Here is a 14399-nt window from a genome sequence, read left to right on the forward strand (position 1 = left end):
TAAAAACATGTTACATATACATCTAATTTATTAAATGCTAAATTTATGCCTTCTATTATTTCAATTACCTAAATATGATGGGTTATTTATTTATTTATTTTAGGAAATAGAAAGAACAGAAGGCATAAATTTAGCATTTAATAAATTAGATGGACATATGACATGTTTTTATTTGTGAAGTATATAATGGAGCAGGAAAAGTGGGACAGAAGATTTGGACTCGACCTAAAGAACGAAAGGATTAAAAACATTGCATCAAATGGTTTCTTCTTCCCTAGTTTATTTTCATTATTTTTTCTTTAGTAGTATTTAATTTCCTTTTTTTCTTTTTTGTTTTGGTATAGTGATTCAATATTTAGTAGTAGTGCATTTGCAATGGCTTTAATGGGAATGGAAACTGCCTCATCATCTCTCCCAAGTTCTTCTACTTCATCTTCTATTGAGCAACGGAAGTATGATGTTTTCCTCAGCTTTAGAGGCAAGGACACCTAAAACAATTTTATGGATCATCTATTTACTGCTTTGATAGATAAAGGCATCAACACTTTTAAAGATGATGAAAAACTTGAGAAAGGAAAATCTTTCTCACTAGAGCTGTTGAAATGAATAGAAGAATCAAGATTTGCTATTGTCATTCTCTCAAAAGGCTATGCATCTTATACTTGGTGCTTAGATGAACTTGCAAATATCATTGCGTGCAAGAAAGATATTGAAATGGCAGTTTTACCTGTTTTTCACTATGTTGATCCATCTGATGTACGAAAACAAATAGGAACTTTTACACAGGCATTTGTTAAACATGAAGAAAATGAGGAAAAAACAAGGGCAGATAAATGGAGAGATGCTTTGAGACAGGTGGGCAACCTCGCCAAATGGCATTTAAAGGATACTAGGTAATTTATCCCGACATATTTGTTTCATTTAAATATTCAAATGACCCACTTTTTATATAAAACTTTATTTGGAATCTTAAGCAAATCTATATACATGTTTCATTGTACTTCTTTCAATTTTTTCCTAAGCAGATCTATGTACATGTTTTTGTTTTAGTCAACAAAATTGAACTTTAAATATGAATCATACTTTTTTGTCTAACTTATTGGTGGTTCAAACTCAATGCATTTCCTACTTTTTTAATTGCATACCTGAGTTACTAGTAGAATGGATATCGCTTAACTTGAAATATGATGCATTCTCATATATTACCCAAGACCTAGTAGGAATATACTCTCGACTAGTGGAATTGGAGTCATGCTTAGCTCTAGGTTCAAAAGATGTCCACTTTATAAGGATTTGGGCAATGGGAGGGATGGGTAAGACAACTCTTGCTAGAGTTGTTTACATATGGTTTCTAAAGAATTTGAAGCTCTTTGTTTTATTAAGGATGTTAGGGAAAAGTTTGAAAAATATGGTCTTGTTCCACTACAACAGAAAATTATAGATGAAGTTTTGAAGGAAAAGAATTTGAAAATAGAAGAGGAGTATGATGGAGTTCTTAAGATCAAGAATAGGTTATGTCATAAAAGGATTCTTCTTGTTTTTGATGATTTAGATAAGATGAAACAGTTAAAAATGTTAGCTGGGGAGCATGATTGGTTTGGTTCTGGTAGTAGAATTATCATAACAACAAGAGATGCGCATTTGTTGGAGGCACATCAAGCAGATGAAATATATGAAGTTAAAGGATTGAATGATGAAAATGCTCTCCACCTTTTTTCCTTGAAAGCTTTTAAAAAAAGCATGTCCTTGATGATTATAGAGAGTTGTCTAACCAATTTTTGAATTATGTTGTTGGCCTTCCTTTAGCTCTTGAGGTTTTGGATTCCTTTTTGTTTGGAAAAAGTACTGTTGAATGGACGATTGCATTAGAGAGACTCCAAGAATTTCCAGACAAAGCAATTCTTGAAGTACTTAAAATAAGTTTTAATGGACTCCAAAAACCATAGAAGGAAATATTTTTGCATATTGCATGTTTTTTTAATAATTAGAAGAAAGATTATGTATTAGAAATACTAGATATTCTTGGCCTTTACCCTATTATTGGATTGAAGGAACTTGCTAATACGTCTCTTTTGAAAATTATGGATAATGATATAGTGCGGATGCATGACTTACTTGAAGAAATGGGTAGGAACATAGTTTGTCAAGAGTGCCTTGATGATCCTGGGAAGTGTTGTAGATTGTGGGATTACGAAGACATTGACAAAGTGTTAAAAAGAAATAGGGTAAGGTTATTTTCAAATTTGAGCTCATTCCCTACCTTCATGTTTAACAATTTGGAACTTGAATTGTAATGCTAATAATTAATTTTGCACCAATTCTTTCTTAATTATTAGGGGACAGAAGCACTTAATGCCTTGGATATTCTGAGTACTTATAATGAACAACAAGTTGTATGTTGGAACCCTGAGGCCTTTTCGAAGATGGACAATCTTAAATATCTTAGAATTTATGGCATTCTCCACGTCCCCACACACCTTCCTAATGATTTAAGAATTCTTGATTGGATTTTGTATCCATCAAAATATTTGTAGACAAGTTTCCAGCTAGCTGAGCTTGTTCAACTTTGTTTGCAACAAAGCAAAATTTAACAACTTTGGACAGGAATAAAGGTAAGTATCCTCCTAAAACTTTTCTTTTTTTAAATTACAATAAATGGACACTAGGAAGCTAATTATTCTAACAATTGTTTTTCTTCTAACAGAATTTTGACAAGTTGAAGTTCATTGACTTGGCTGACTCCTCGGACCTGATTATAACTCCAAACTTCACTAGTGTCCCAAATCTTGAGAAATTAGTTCTAAGATGCACAAATTTACGTGAGATTGACCCATCTATTGGAATTCTTAAAAAACTTATTCATCTTAATTTACAAGGTTGTGAAAGACTAATTCGTCTTCCAAGCAAGTTTGGAATGGAGCCCCTTGTGACTCTTGAAATTTCTAATTGCTCCAAAGTTAAGGCAATTCCAAAATTTGTGGCAAACCCGAAATTCTTACAAGAGCTTTCTTTGGATCGCACTGTTGTTGTGGAACTAATTAAAAACTAGCCAGAGAACCTATGGATAATCAAAGGCCTAGAGATACTTGATTTGAGCAAAGCAGATATAGAAGAGCTGTCTTCATCAATTGAATGTTTGACTGACCTTACTTCATTGATTCTAAGATATTGTGAGAATCTTGTAAGCCTTCCTAACACCATTTGTAGTTTGAAGTTGCTTAAGTCTCTTGATCTTTTTGGATGCTTAACATTTCATAACTTGCCAAAGAACATAGGAAATGTAAAAAGTTTGGAGTTGCTTAATTTGTGTTGGACAGACATAAGAGATGTTCCTTCTTCCGTTGCCCTCCTTAAAAATCTGAAATATCTATATATCTATATATGTAAGTCAACTGAATTTTATTCCCTTCCAAAAAGTCTTGAGTTGATGGGCCTAGTATTTCCTTCATTAATTTCCCGGACAACAAGTCATCGGATGACCTTTTTATTGAATCAGTCGAGCCCAAAATTTGTTTCCATGCTAAAAGTTCCTCAACCGTTACTGCCTTCCTTTTTAGGTCTTCAATCTTTAACATATTTGCATCTTAGTGACTTCGATTTTCCGTCAATCCCCAATGACATTGGCTGCTTGTCCTCTTTAGAACACTTAAATCTAAGTGGAAATCATTTTGTTTCCCATCCTAAAAGCATGTCTCACCTCTCTAATCTTCAAAGACTCCATTTGGAGGGTTGCACAAGGCTTCAATCATTGGAAAATGTTCATTACTATTGATATTGTAATTGCAAACAATTGTATCTCACTGTGGGGATTGCCAGAACTGCAATTTTATACTTTTAGGTCAGATCACTCCCATTTGAATTTCCAGTGTGTTAACTGCTTCAAATTGGTTAGTTATAATCAAGGTAGCAGTAACATGCTTCAGGTCTCTCTCTCTCTCTCTCTCTCTCTCTCTCTCTAAGTTCTAAACATTATTTTCCTCAAAAAAAAAAAATCTAAACATTAATTATGTTTTGTATATTTCAGGGATAAAGTGGTAAACTACCAGACATCTTTGACATTATTATTCCTGAAGGTCACTTTCCAAAAAGGTTTGAACATGAATCTATAAGTCATGAATTGCAGGTACAAGTGCCTTATGGGTGTGATGAGTTGATGGGAATTGAGTTGTGCGTTGGTTTTTCAATCCCAAAGGTTTCTTATACCTTTGAAGATTTTCTTCTTACATGTTGGATTAAAGTCAATGGATTTGAAAGCGTATCACCAATACATTCTTCTTTTAGGACAAACTATGGTGTAGTTAGTTCACTTCACCTTTGGCAGCTCTATTTGTCTCCTCACTATTTCGACTCCCAATGGGGAGAAAATTTTCATCAAATTGATGGGAATGGATCCAATAAAATTGAGATTAGAATAAGTGCTTCACATAACTTGTGGGTGAGGAAAGTTGGGATTCATTATGATATTAATAATGATTCAGCCTCCAAAGGTACCCAAAATAATTGAAACCATGATGAGGATGATGGGGCTGGGCCTTGTGGAGAAGGCTATTCAAATGATGAACCACCTCCAAAGACATGGAGGATGTAAAATTGAATCAAATATAAGAGAATTTTTCTTTGCCTGTAAGTCATCATCGTTCTTCTTCTATTACAATTTACAAGTCTTGATGTTCTCTTTATTTTGGGGAGGGAATCCAATGAAATGAAAGTGTGGGTTTTGAATTATTTTAGCATGATAACAAATTTAATTTGTTCTAGGTATATAATAGAGAATTTTTCTTTTTGTATTTCCCTTACTGGCATTTTAAAAAATAAAATAAAATCATTGTATTGTGCTAGTTGTACCTTAGCATTCTTTTGGCTTTCATATAGCCACATTCTCTCTCTCTCTCTCCTTTTTTTTATTTTTTATTTTTTATTTTTTAAATCAGGTTGAAATCAAATTTTCCTGTTGTCTTGTTTGTGCACTTTAATATAATGGAAGGAGGAGATCAAACGTCCAAGAATCTTGAAGCCCATTGCGGTTGTAATTAAGAGGGATAGAAACCAAAGGCACACTGAAGAATTAGCAAACCTGGGCTCTTGCTGAAGTTGTCAAGGACTCAAAATGGTCAGCTATTATTATTGATTAAATCACGTTCTTTCTTTTCTTTATTTTGGTGACCTACAAATGCAATGCTCTGTTAAACTTTTATATACAAATGCATATTGAAATTTCTCTTCCTTAGTATTAATGTAATTGTTGTTTTGCTTTTTCTTCCACGGTTTGGTGTTTACTGTTCTCAGATTATGGCGTAACCGTTTCTCCTGTACTTAGGGAATGCCCATTTGATGGTTCCTTTTGTTGATTTTGTGGAAATGACAATGCTAAAGTTGGGTTCACCTGAGCTTGAGATCAGTTTTACCATGACCTGGCTTCTGTGGCATAATTTTGACGAAATTGGGCTAAGAGAAACTGCAAGTTCTGTCTAGACTTTTTGCAGCACCATGGTGGAATGTTATTGATGAATCAAGCTGTTACATTTAGTCTTGATATTGGAATACAAGACCTCATGGTGGACTGTTCCAACTTCAGGTTGATAGTTCCATTGAAGTTGAGTGAAAGCTATTTGTTTGAGGCCAAGAAAGATTTAAAAGTGCTCACACTGCAGGTTGTTTTAAACAAATTTCTTCAGTTTTCATGCAATATTAAAGAAATGTAATCTAACAGCACATGGTTTAGTGGGGTATGCAAAGGAGAATGAGGAGATCTCATGATTGGAGGACTGTCTTCTCTTTTTTCTTCCTACCTTACAGAAAATTTAAGCTAATTAAGATCTGTCTCTTTAGCTTCTTTTCTTTTTACTTATATAAAAAAAGTTCATTTTCTTTTCTTTAAAAAAAAAAAGAAAAAAAAAGACAGTCCGATATATTAATGTTTTCTATATATTTTTTCCCCATGCAACAGACCTGCTCGTTTTCAGAACTTGATTTTGGACCGTGATTTGCATACCTACATGTAATTGAAAGTTTTTTAGGACTTTGATCACCAACAAAAGAAGCTTAGCTCTAATGTACTTCAATGACTCTGCACTTGAATAGGTACCAGGCTTTATCTGAAACATTTTGAGGACTTTGATGCACCAACAAAGTTTACTATAATAGATACAAGGCCATCTCATCTTACTGGCTTCCAAAGACAGTTTTTCTTTCAAAACACTTGACACCCTTTCATTTGATCCACTGGCAGCATCATATATGACTCAAGTACCATTCTTCCGAATTAGGACTCCAACTGGATTCCACCAATCATTCCATAGGAAAATACGACAACTTGATCCCACTTCACACTTCAGTAATGGCTTAACAGTGCTGCTAAGATTTAGAATTTTCTTCCAACCTCAATAGCTGTCTTGAATACTCCAGAAACTCATCTTTTAAAAGAATAGATTGAACCCAAGCTACCCAATTTGAGCCTGCCTTTGCAAAAAAATCCCTTGTCTCATTATGGCTGCTTTGTTCAATTCTTCCACTCTTCAAATCTAATCCGCCTCTCTTTTGTTATATTAATATAATTGTTGTTTTTCTTTTTCTCCAACAGTCACAACATATATAATATTTTCCCCCCTTCCTGGCATTTGGCTCTCTGATTTATATTGAGAAATTTCGAACAGAAACCTCACTCGGTTCAGATGTTGATTTTGGACCATGATTTGCATACCAATTTAGCTATGCAGGGTGCTCTCCAAGGATAGAGCTAAATTTATCCCCCATTTACTACAAATGGCTTACTTCTAGTCTCCACCCTTGGTTTAAGCTCTCTCTATATGGACTGCATAATCCCTCCTCAGTTCTTATCCCTTGGCAATGGAGAATGGCATTCCTTTGGTGCCATAGATGGCTACACAGCAGCACCTGAGGCCAACTTACATACCACAACCCTTAGAGATTTCCACATCCACTGATTTTCTCAAAACAATGATGTCTTCCCACATAAATTCTTGGGAATTAATTAAGCAGCACTTCATTAATTCTTTCCAAAACCAGACACAATTTAAATTCCTCCAGATGCTATGAAAACCCTTACAGCAAACTAGTTGCTTATGCCTATAGTTGCTTCTAGATTTCCATTTCCCATTCAAGAAATGCCATATAAATAAATATCTTTAGGGTGGCTAGGTACCATTCTCATGCCAATCGACACAACAACCTTGAACAGTGAACCATCTCAAGCTCTTCTGGGGTCTGGTATGGTAGCTGTTTGTGGCTAAAGCAGAGATCACTCCACCAATTCGTTGCTCAAATGCATATTGAATCTGTTTCTCAGGTCCATCTCTTGGGAGCAGAGGGCAATGTTATTTTAATAAGCCCATCCTCAAATCCTTCTCATTTCTCAGAACCATTTTCTGCACACAGTACAGTACTAGTGTCTCTTCTCTGAAACCACATTCCTTCTTCAGACACCACATTTCTCCAAAGCAACTTATTATTGATATGATATACCCACTTTTTCCAATTTTATAGGGAATATAAATTAAATATTTCAAACTAAAATAAAAACCTTAATCATATTTTAAACACCAAATTATATATTTGTGCTGTCTCTAAAGAAATACTAACAATAAAAAAAACGACGCCGTCTGTAATTGGCAATTGCCACCATTTTTCACTTCACCGAGTCAGAGCAGAGCTTGTTGAAGTAAAAATGGGGAACACGGCAATTCTGAAGGACTGGGTTTGAGTGAGTCTAACTCGGAGAAAACCGGAACCATCACAGCTCCTCATCTCAAGGTTCTCTTCTTCTTCTTTCTTTTGTCTATTGCAATTTCAAAATTCCTCTTATATATATATATACATCTTGCCCTGAAATCGACGTCATTTGACATTTCTTAATTCTTCTGAGTTGCATACAGAGCATCCACAGCCGAAAATCTCATCCCATCCTATTTTACCATCTTAAAAAGTAACTTTATCAATTATAACATACCATTTTTCAATATACTCAACATCTCAAAACTCTATTTTTTTTTTCATTTCATTTAAATATTCTTTTTTAATCTTTTTTTTACTATTTCTCTTTTTCTCTTCCTTTTCCTCTCTTTCTTCCTCAACCTCTAGCACCGGCCTCAACCTCCAGCAAACCCATACCCACCACCATGAACCTGACCAACCATACCCATCGCCACCCATACCCACGGCCAAAACCCATCACCAAAACTACTAGACCATCAACCCCACGCCGATCTCACAAGCTGCCATCACCACCATCAACAACACCACTGCTGCACCACCTGCCACCCCAGCAAAATCACAACAAAAAATCCATACCAAAATCACCCAAATCAAACAAGCAAATCACAACAAATCTAAAACCCAAAACCAAACTCCACAGCACCACCATAGAAACCACCACCAGAAATGAGTCTTTGTGCAAGGACTGACCCAAAACCCACTCCCACCATGCCGCCGCCGTGCAAGGACTGACCCAAAATCCCACTACCCACTACCACCGAATACCCACATCCACTGCCACCGCCATGCCACATCACAGATGAACCCACCACAGACCACCGACCCAGACCCACTTCGCCACCACTGCCACACAACCCAGGCCACCGCTACAGGAAGACGACGTCGTATTGGAGGATCCACGCCTACCTCTGCCGCTACCACCACCACCACCACCACACGGGGTTTTGGGTTTGAGAAAAATGGAGGTTTGGGTTTGAGGAGAGGAGAGAGCAGCCATAGAACAAAAGGAAGAGAGAAGAGAAGACAGAGAAATGAGAGAGAGTGTTGAGAAGAGAGCTTCAGTCAGTGGGAGAATAAAATAATGTTTTTTGTTTTACAATTGAGTTACAGTGCAATTCTACATTTAGAATCGCACTGTAGCACAATTGCAAATTTTTTTGCAATAGGATGCATTTGCAATACAGGTTGCTGGGGGAAATTAGGCTGTGAATGCTAAAATGTTGTTACATATGCCATTTGCAAGTTGGGCTGCGGATGCTTAAGGGTGTTAAAAATGCTAAATGCTATTTTTTAACATTTTTAACACCTCAAATCATAAAACCCCATCTTTATCCAAGCTTTCAAATATTAAAAATTTTAGCAACTTGCTACAATGATGGTTTTATTTCTAACATCTCACTGTAGCAAGCTGCTACCATTTTTTATTATTTTTTCTTCTTTCCTTTTCACTGTGTCTCTCTCGTGCTCTTCATCCGCTCTTTTTTTCATTCTCTCCACCTCTCTGTTTCCCTTTCTCTCTGCATCTCAAGTTCGTGGGTCTTGGGTGTGGCTGGGATGCGATGCTAGGTGTGGTTGGGTTGCAGTGTGGGTTGATCGTGGGTCTCCACAATGACTGGGTTTTGCGATTTGATATCAGTGAGTTTTAATTTCAATGGTTTTGATTGATTTTGGTGGGTTCTTGATTTCGGTGGTTGGGTTCGTGGGTTGATCGAGGTGGTTTTGGGTGCTGGGTGTGGGTTAATCAGGGTGGTGTTGGGTCTTTGTTGTGATTTTGTGATTCTTTGATTTGGATGATTCTTTGATCTGGGTGATTCTTTGAGGTGGCCGACGGCGCTAGGTTGAGAAAGAGAGAAACAAAGGAGAGAGACAGAGAGAGGAAGAATAAAAAATTAATAAAAAATGATAAAGAAAGAATATTTAAATGAAGTGTTAAAAAAATAGAAGTTTTGATGTAAGTGATGTTGTAAAGTAATATGTTATATATTATAAAGTTGGTTTTTGAGATGGTAAATGCTAAATTTTTTAGAATCTTTGATGGGAATGCTCTAAACGAAGTGGAAGTTTGGATTTTGGAACCTCCACTTTTTTGAGATTGTACCTGACAAGCTAGCCAGGTCTTTGCAAATACCAAACTTTTTTTTTTTTTTTTTTTTGGGGTAAACTTTGTTTTTAAACCCATATTTTATATTGGTTTTAAATTACAATCCTCCTACCGATATTGAAAATTTTACCGAATGTTTCACATTTGAGATGGACCGATGTTGCTCAATTGAACCACCACAAGACAAAAACACAAAGTAGGTTGTAAGAAAATTAATGACACTTTTGAAGTTGACATTTTAATTTTTAGAATCTTTAAATAATTTTACCATCTTTTTCTAAACTTTTGATTTGCTCAATTGACCCCCCAAATTTGAGAGAATTACCGCAATACTCACCCTTTGTCCAAATTGAGATTATCTTGGACAAAAAAGCATAGTTACAATCACATGCAAAACATGTGATTTGTGGACCCACAACACCAATTAAATTGCCCTCATTATTGCAGTTTGTTATCTAACACATACAAAATTGATATCGTACCCAAATTGAAATTGAAACAATCTAATATGATGAGAGATTAAATTTGGTAAGGATGTGGTGTAAAACCCATGTTTTACCCCTCCAATCCCAACATGTCACATTATCTTATCATATATTTAAAAATAAGCACAATTATACCTAATCAATTCTAATATTCATATATAAATCCAACCAAATTGGGAGTTTATTGAGATGTTATTAGATGTGGTAGGATGTATCGAATTTTAAGTAAAATGCTGATATAACAATCTCTTATTGGATAGTGTAAAATATAAGTTTTATACCCCATCTTTACCAAATTTGGACTCATATAATAATATTGTAGAGACGAAATTGTAAAACACACTTCTAAAGTTTAAGGTTATATTTCCTAAAGCTTCAACATTTTGATCATCTCCCCTAAAATTAGGGGATAGTTTTGATTGGCAACCACTCCATTAAAAATAAAAAAACAAAATATTAGTTAGCCATTAAGTATACCCCAACTTGTCACATGAGCTAGTTCATCCAATTAAATCATGACATATGATGTGAATTAAATGACAAAATATATATATATATATATATATATTTATAAAAAAAAATCTCTAAAATATAAGAAAATAATTTAATTTAATTTAACCTTTTATTTTCTTCAATATTTATTTTTTCTTCCACAAAATTTATGCTTTTTTTAATCTAAAAACACTAATTGTCCAATGGTTTGGTTTTCTTCTGCACTAATTTATGCCCTTCAATATCTCTAAAGTTGTGTGTGTGTGTGTGTGTTGCTAAATAAAAAAGGGTTTCCAATGTAGACTCATCGACCCTAGGTTACGTGACGACAATGAGCAATACCATGTATACTATCAGTGCCCTGATGAGGCTATCATCATGAGCATAACACATTTATTGAAGCATCACTACTTGAACCGCTTACCTCCTACCAAGCATCATGCGTAACGATATGAGAACTTTTACTACCAAGCCACAACCCGCAATGGTTTGCTAATGTTTGCTTTCTTCTTTATTCTTTGTGTTCGTACTACTGTTTCATTTTTATTATTGAATTTGGTTGACTTGAAATTTCATAGAAAATATAATCTCAATTTCTCATGAGACCAAATGTTGAAATGATTTAACTCTTCTACTAACATCTACTTCCACACAACGATAAAAAGTTACCCACTTCAAATTGGATTTGGGCTACCTCCAAATTACACAATAAGCTATTTTTTTTCCCCTTTTTTTGAGGGAGACTATTATTGATGAGTTAAATAAAATTAGAGACGAAATTATGCTATTTATATTGAAAGGACATGATCGTTGGAAAATATGATTGTTCGAAATATATGGCTGTTTTTCTTCTTCTTCTTCTCAAAAAGGAAAAAATGTGGCTGTTGAAAAAATATGACCATTGGAAAGGGAAAAAATAATAAAGACTTAAATATAATAGAGAAAAAATAAAGAATATGTTGGGTTTGAAAAGTAGGTAACTCAAATTGAAAATTTTAACACCTTAGATCCTTCACGTCAAGCCCCAAAAGACCAACCTTTTGGGCTTGAGCGACACAAGGTATTAGAAATAGAATTACAGGAATGTTCTACTCGTTAATAGGACATGTCAAGAACCTTGTGCGCAAACACCTTTGTAGGACACAAGGTGTTAGAAATGGGAAGGCCCTTTCCCGTTAACCCCTTTTAGGGTTAAAGGGTTCAGTATGCTACAAAAGGTGGGCTTTTAGCTAAACTTTGGGTGAGAGTTGGCCTAACCCATTTGGTATGGACACAAGATACATGTCTCTAATTACACAAACTTACATTAACAGAAAAAGAAGACACCCAACCAATGGCCTAACTACTATTAGTTAAACTTAAGGCCTAACATTTTTTTTTTTTTTTTTTTTTTTTTTTAAACAAAAAATGGGTAGAGGAGGCGACCAATGTGGTTTCCCTACCTGGGTGTGACTATAATAGCACTCTACTCACTCCCGGGCGAGACCCCATACTCCCGGTTTGTGAGAAACTCACTTATTATCTTTGGATCTTTTGGAATGAAGATGAGATATAAGGAGCACCAACACACAACTAATTGTTGAGGCTCGAACCCAAGTCATGAGATTTGTTGGCCGAGTATCTAACCAAATAGGCCACCCAAATGTGGGTTTAAGGCCTAACAATAGATGTTTAGGATTTATTTTATTTATGAGTGATTAGTTAACCCTTATTAGGCTTATTTTCCTTTTCCTTTCTTTTCAAAACCTTATTGTCTTTTATTACTTGGTTTAGAAATTTAATTCCTTTTCTTTTTTTTTCTTTTTTTTCTTTTTTTTTGATTTTATAAGCTTTTCAAAAAAAGAAAAGAAAAGATTTTATAAGATTTCATGTGATTCTAAAATCCAATTTGCCTGATTTGACTTCATGGATGCAATTAACTATGGAATTTTTTTAGGACTATGATGCCACTACCAAGGTTAGGTCTTTTTGTAAGTGCTAATGTTGTAAATCTTGTATTTCCACTCTCTCCTTCTCTATTCTCTATGTATTTTTGTATATTATCTCAAAAAAAAAAGAAAAAAAAAGTCACCATTGAAGGATACCAATACTAAAAATTGTTTTTTATTTTATTTTATTAATAAGACTTAATTAACTCTATACAACGGAAAGCACCGGTAAAATCAATCACAGACACAGTAGTGAAGGAGCAAAAATCAAATAGTAAAGATCCAGTAATTAATGACAAAAAGATGGGCCTAAACTTAGAATCGGTTTAATTAGGACAAAGTTTGACAAATACAAATTAGCCAGATACAACTTTTCCCCCACAACATTTACCCTTTATGAGTTATGACCATTGTTGTCAAAATCGCGATCTGGATCGTAGGATCGCATGATTTTACGATCCCACATCACCAAAACGATTAGAATCGCACTAGGATCGTAAAAATGGTAGGATCGTGTAGGATCGTATAGGATCGTAGGATCGTATGGGATTCTACCGATCCTACCGATCCTACCAAAAACATAGTTTTTTTGTTTTTTTTTTTTTTTGGATAAATTTTTTGTTTTGATGAAGTTTTAAGGATTTTTATTTTTTCATGTTGTGATGGTATGACTTTTTATTTTTTATTTTATAAAATTATGTCAACCTAAGAAAATGTTTTCTAATTTCTAGTTCACTTGTAATCAAAATGAAAGAATGTTTCTTCATTTCTAAATGAAGAATTTGACTTGGCTTTGCTACATTTTAAGTTATAATATTGTTAAATTTGTTTGATCAATATACTAATTTGTATTCTAATATTACTAAATTTTTTTTAATTTTTTTATATATAATTTTATCAGTTATGCTTGTATTTGTATATTGATTGATTGATTTTTTTGAGTATATTTTTTAATTGTTGCTGAGTGGTATAACTTGAATAGTTGAGTGTGAAATTGTATCTTGATATCTTTTACAACTCTAGTATACAAATATATAATGTCTATATAGATGATGATATGGATGATGATGATTAGGAATTTAGGATGGTGGTTATAAGAACCTTAGAATGAGAATAATTAAATGTTCACTTCACCTTAATATTCATCTTACTTTTGGATTTCATATTGTAGTTAGCTCGTTTCCATTTGCTAACTTATTTTGGATTTCAAATTTGGAACTTAGAACTTAAAAATATTTTCCATATGTTTTGATAAATATTTTGGTATTTGGTTGCTAATTAAATATTTATTGAACTTTTTAGATACATTAAGTCAAAACTTAAATATATTTGTTTCGTTAGTATAGACTTAGCGATGTATGACATGCAAATTACATCATATGATACAAATCTAAGTTTTTTTATGGATGAATTTATAAGTTACGTGATTATTCAACATACAAAGTCATAATCAATGTGTTTTTTGCTTTAAATCTGAAAATATGTAGGATCTTACGATTCACGATCCGATCTTACGATCTACGATCCCACCTACCTTCAACGATCCTACGTAGGATCCCGATTTTGACAACCTTGGTTATGACACTTATTCAATGCCCCCACCATTTGTGTAGCAATCAAGTTATCATCATCACCACCGGGCCTTGTGCCTAAGTGGTACCC

General features: G+C 34.3%; 1 protein-coding gene and 1 long non-coding RNA gene across 2 annotated transcripts; both read left to right on the forward strand.

The window, feature by feature from the left end:
* The first annotated feature begins 375 nt into the window (after positions 1-375).
* On the forward strand, positions 376-2534 carry LOC126691451 (disease resistance protein RUN1-like). The gene is made up of 6 exons (XM_050386497.1): positions 376-478; positions 674-855; positions 1384-1606; positions 1807-1907; positions 1989-2225; positions 2337-2534. Exons 1-6 carry the CDS (start codon positions 376-378, stop codon positions 2532-2534), a joined length of 1044 nt encoding a protein of 347 aa, XP_050242454.1.
* A 2367-nt stretch (positions 2535-4901) lies between these two features.
* LOC126693558 (uncharacterized) lies at positions 4902-5758 on the forward strand. Its single transcript, XR_007645421.1, has 2 exons — positions 4902-5110; positions 5287-5758. It is a non-coding gene; the product is annotated as an uncharacterized LOC126693558 (long non-coding RNA).
* Positions 5759-14399: the final 8641 nt, after the last annotated feature.

Source organism: Quercus robur, chromosome 7, assembly GCF_932294415.1.
Source record: "Quercus robur chromosome 7, dhQueRobu3.1, whole genome shotgun sequence".
In the NCBI taxonomy this organism is placed as follows: domain Eukaryota; kingdom Viridiplantae; phylum Streptophyta; class Magnoliopsida; order Fagales; family Fagaceae; genus Quercus; species Quercus robur.

Excerpts from the sequence above, each read along its gene's own strand:
- LOC126691451 (XM_050386497.1), top strand. The coding sequence starts at position 376 with ATGGCTTTAATGGGAATGGAAACTGCCTCATCATCTCTCCCAAGTTCT. Across the intron at positions 479-673 it reads TGTTTTCCTCAGCTTTAGAG|ATGAACTTGCAAATATCATT; the intron begins GCAAGGACACCT and ends CTTGGTGCTTAG. Across the intron at positions 2,226-2,336 it reads AAGTGTTAAAAAGAAATAGG|GGGACAGAAGCACTTAATGC; the intron begins GTAAGGTTATTT and ends CTTAATTATTAG.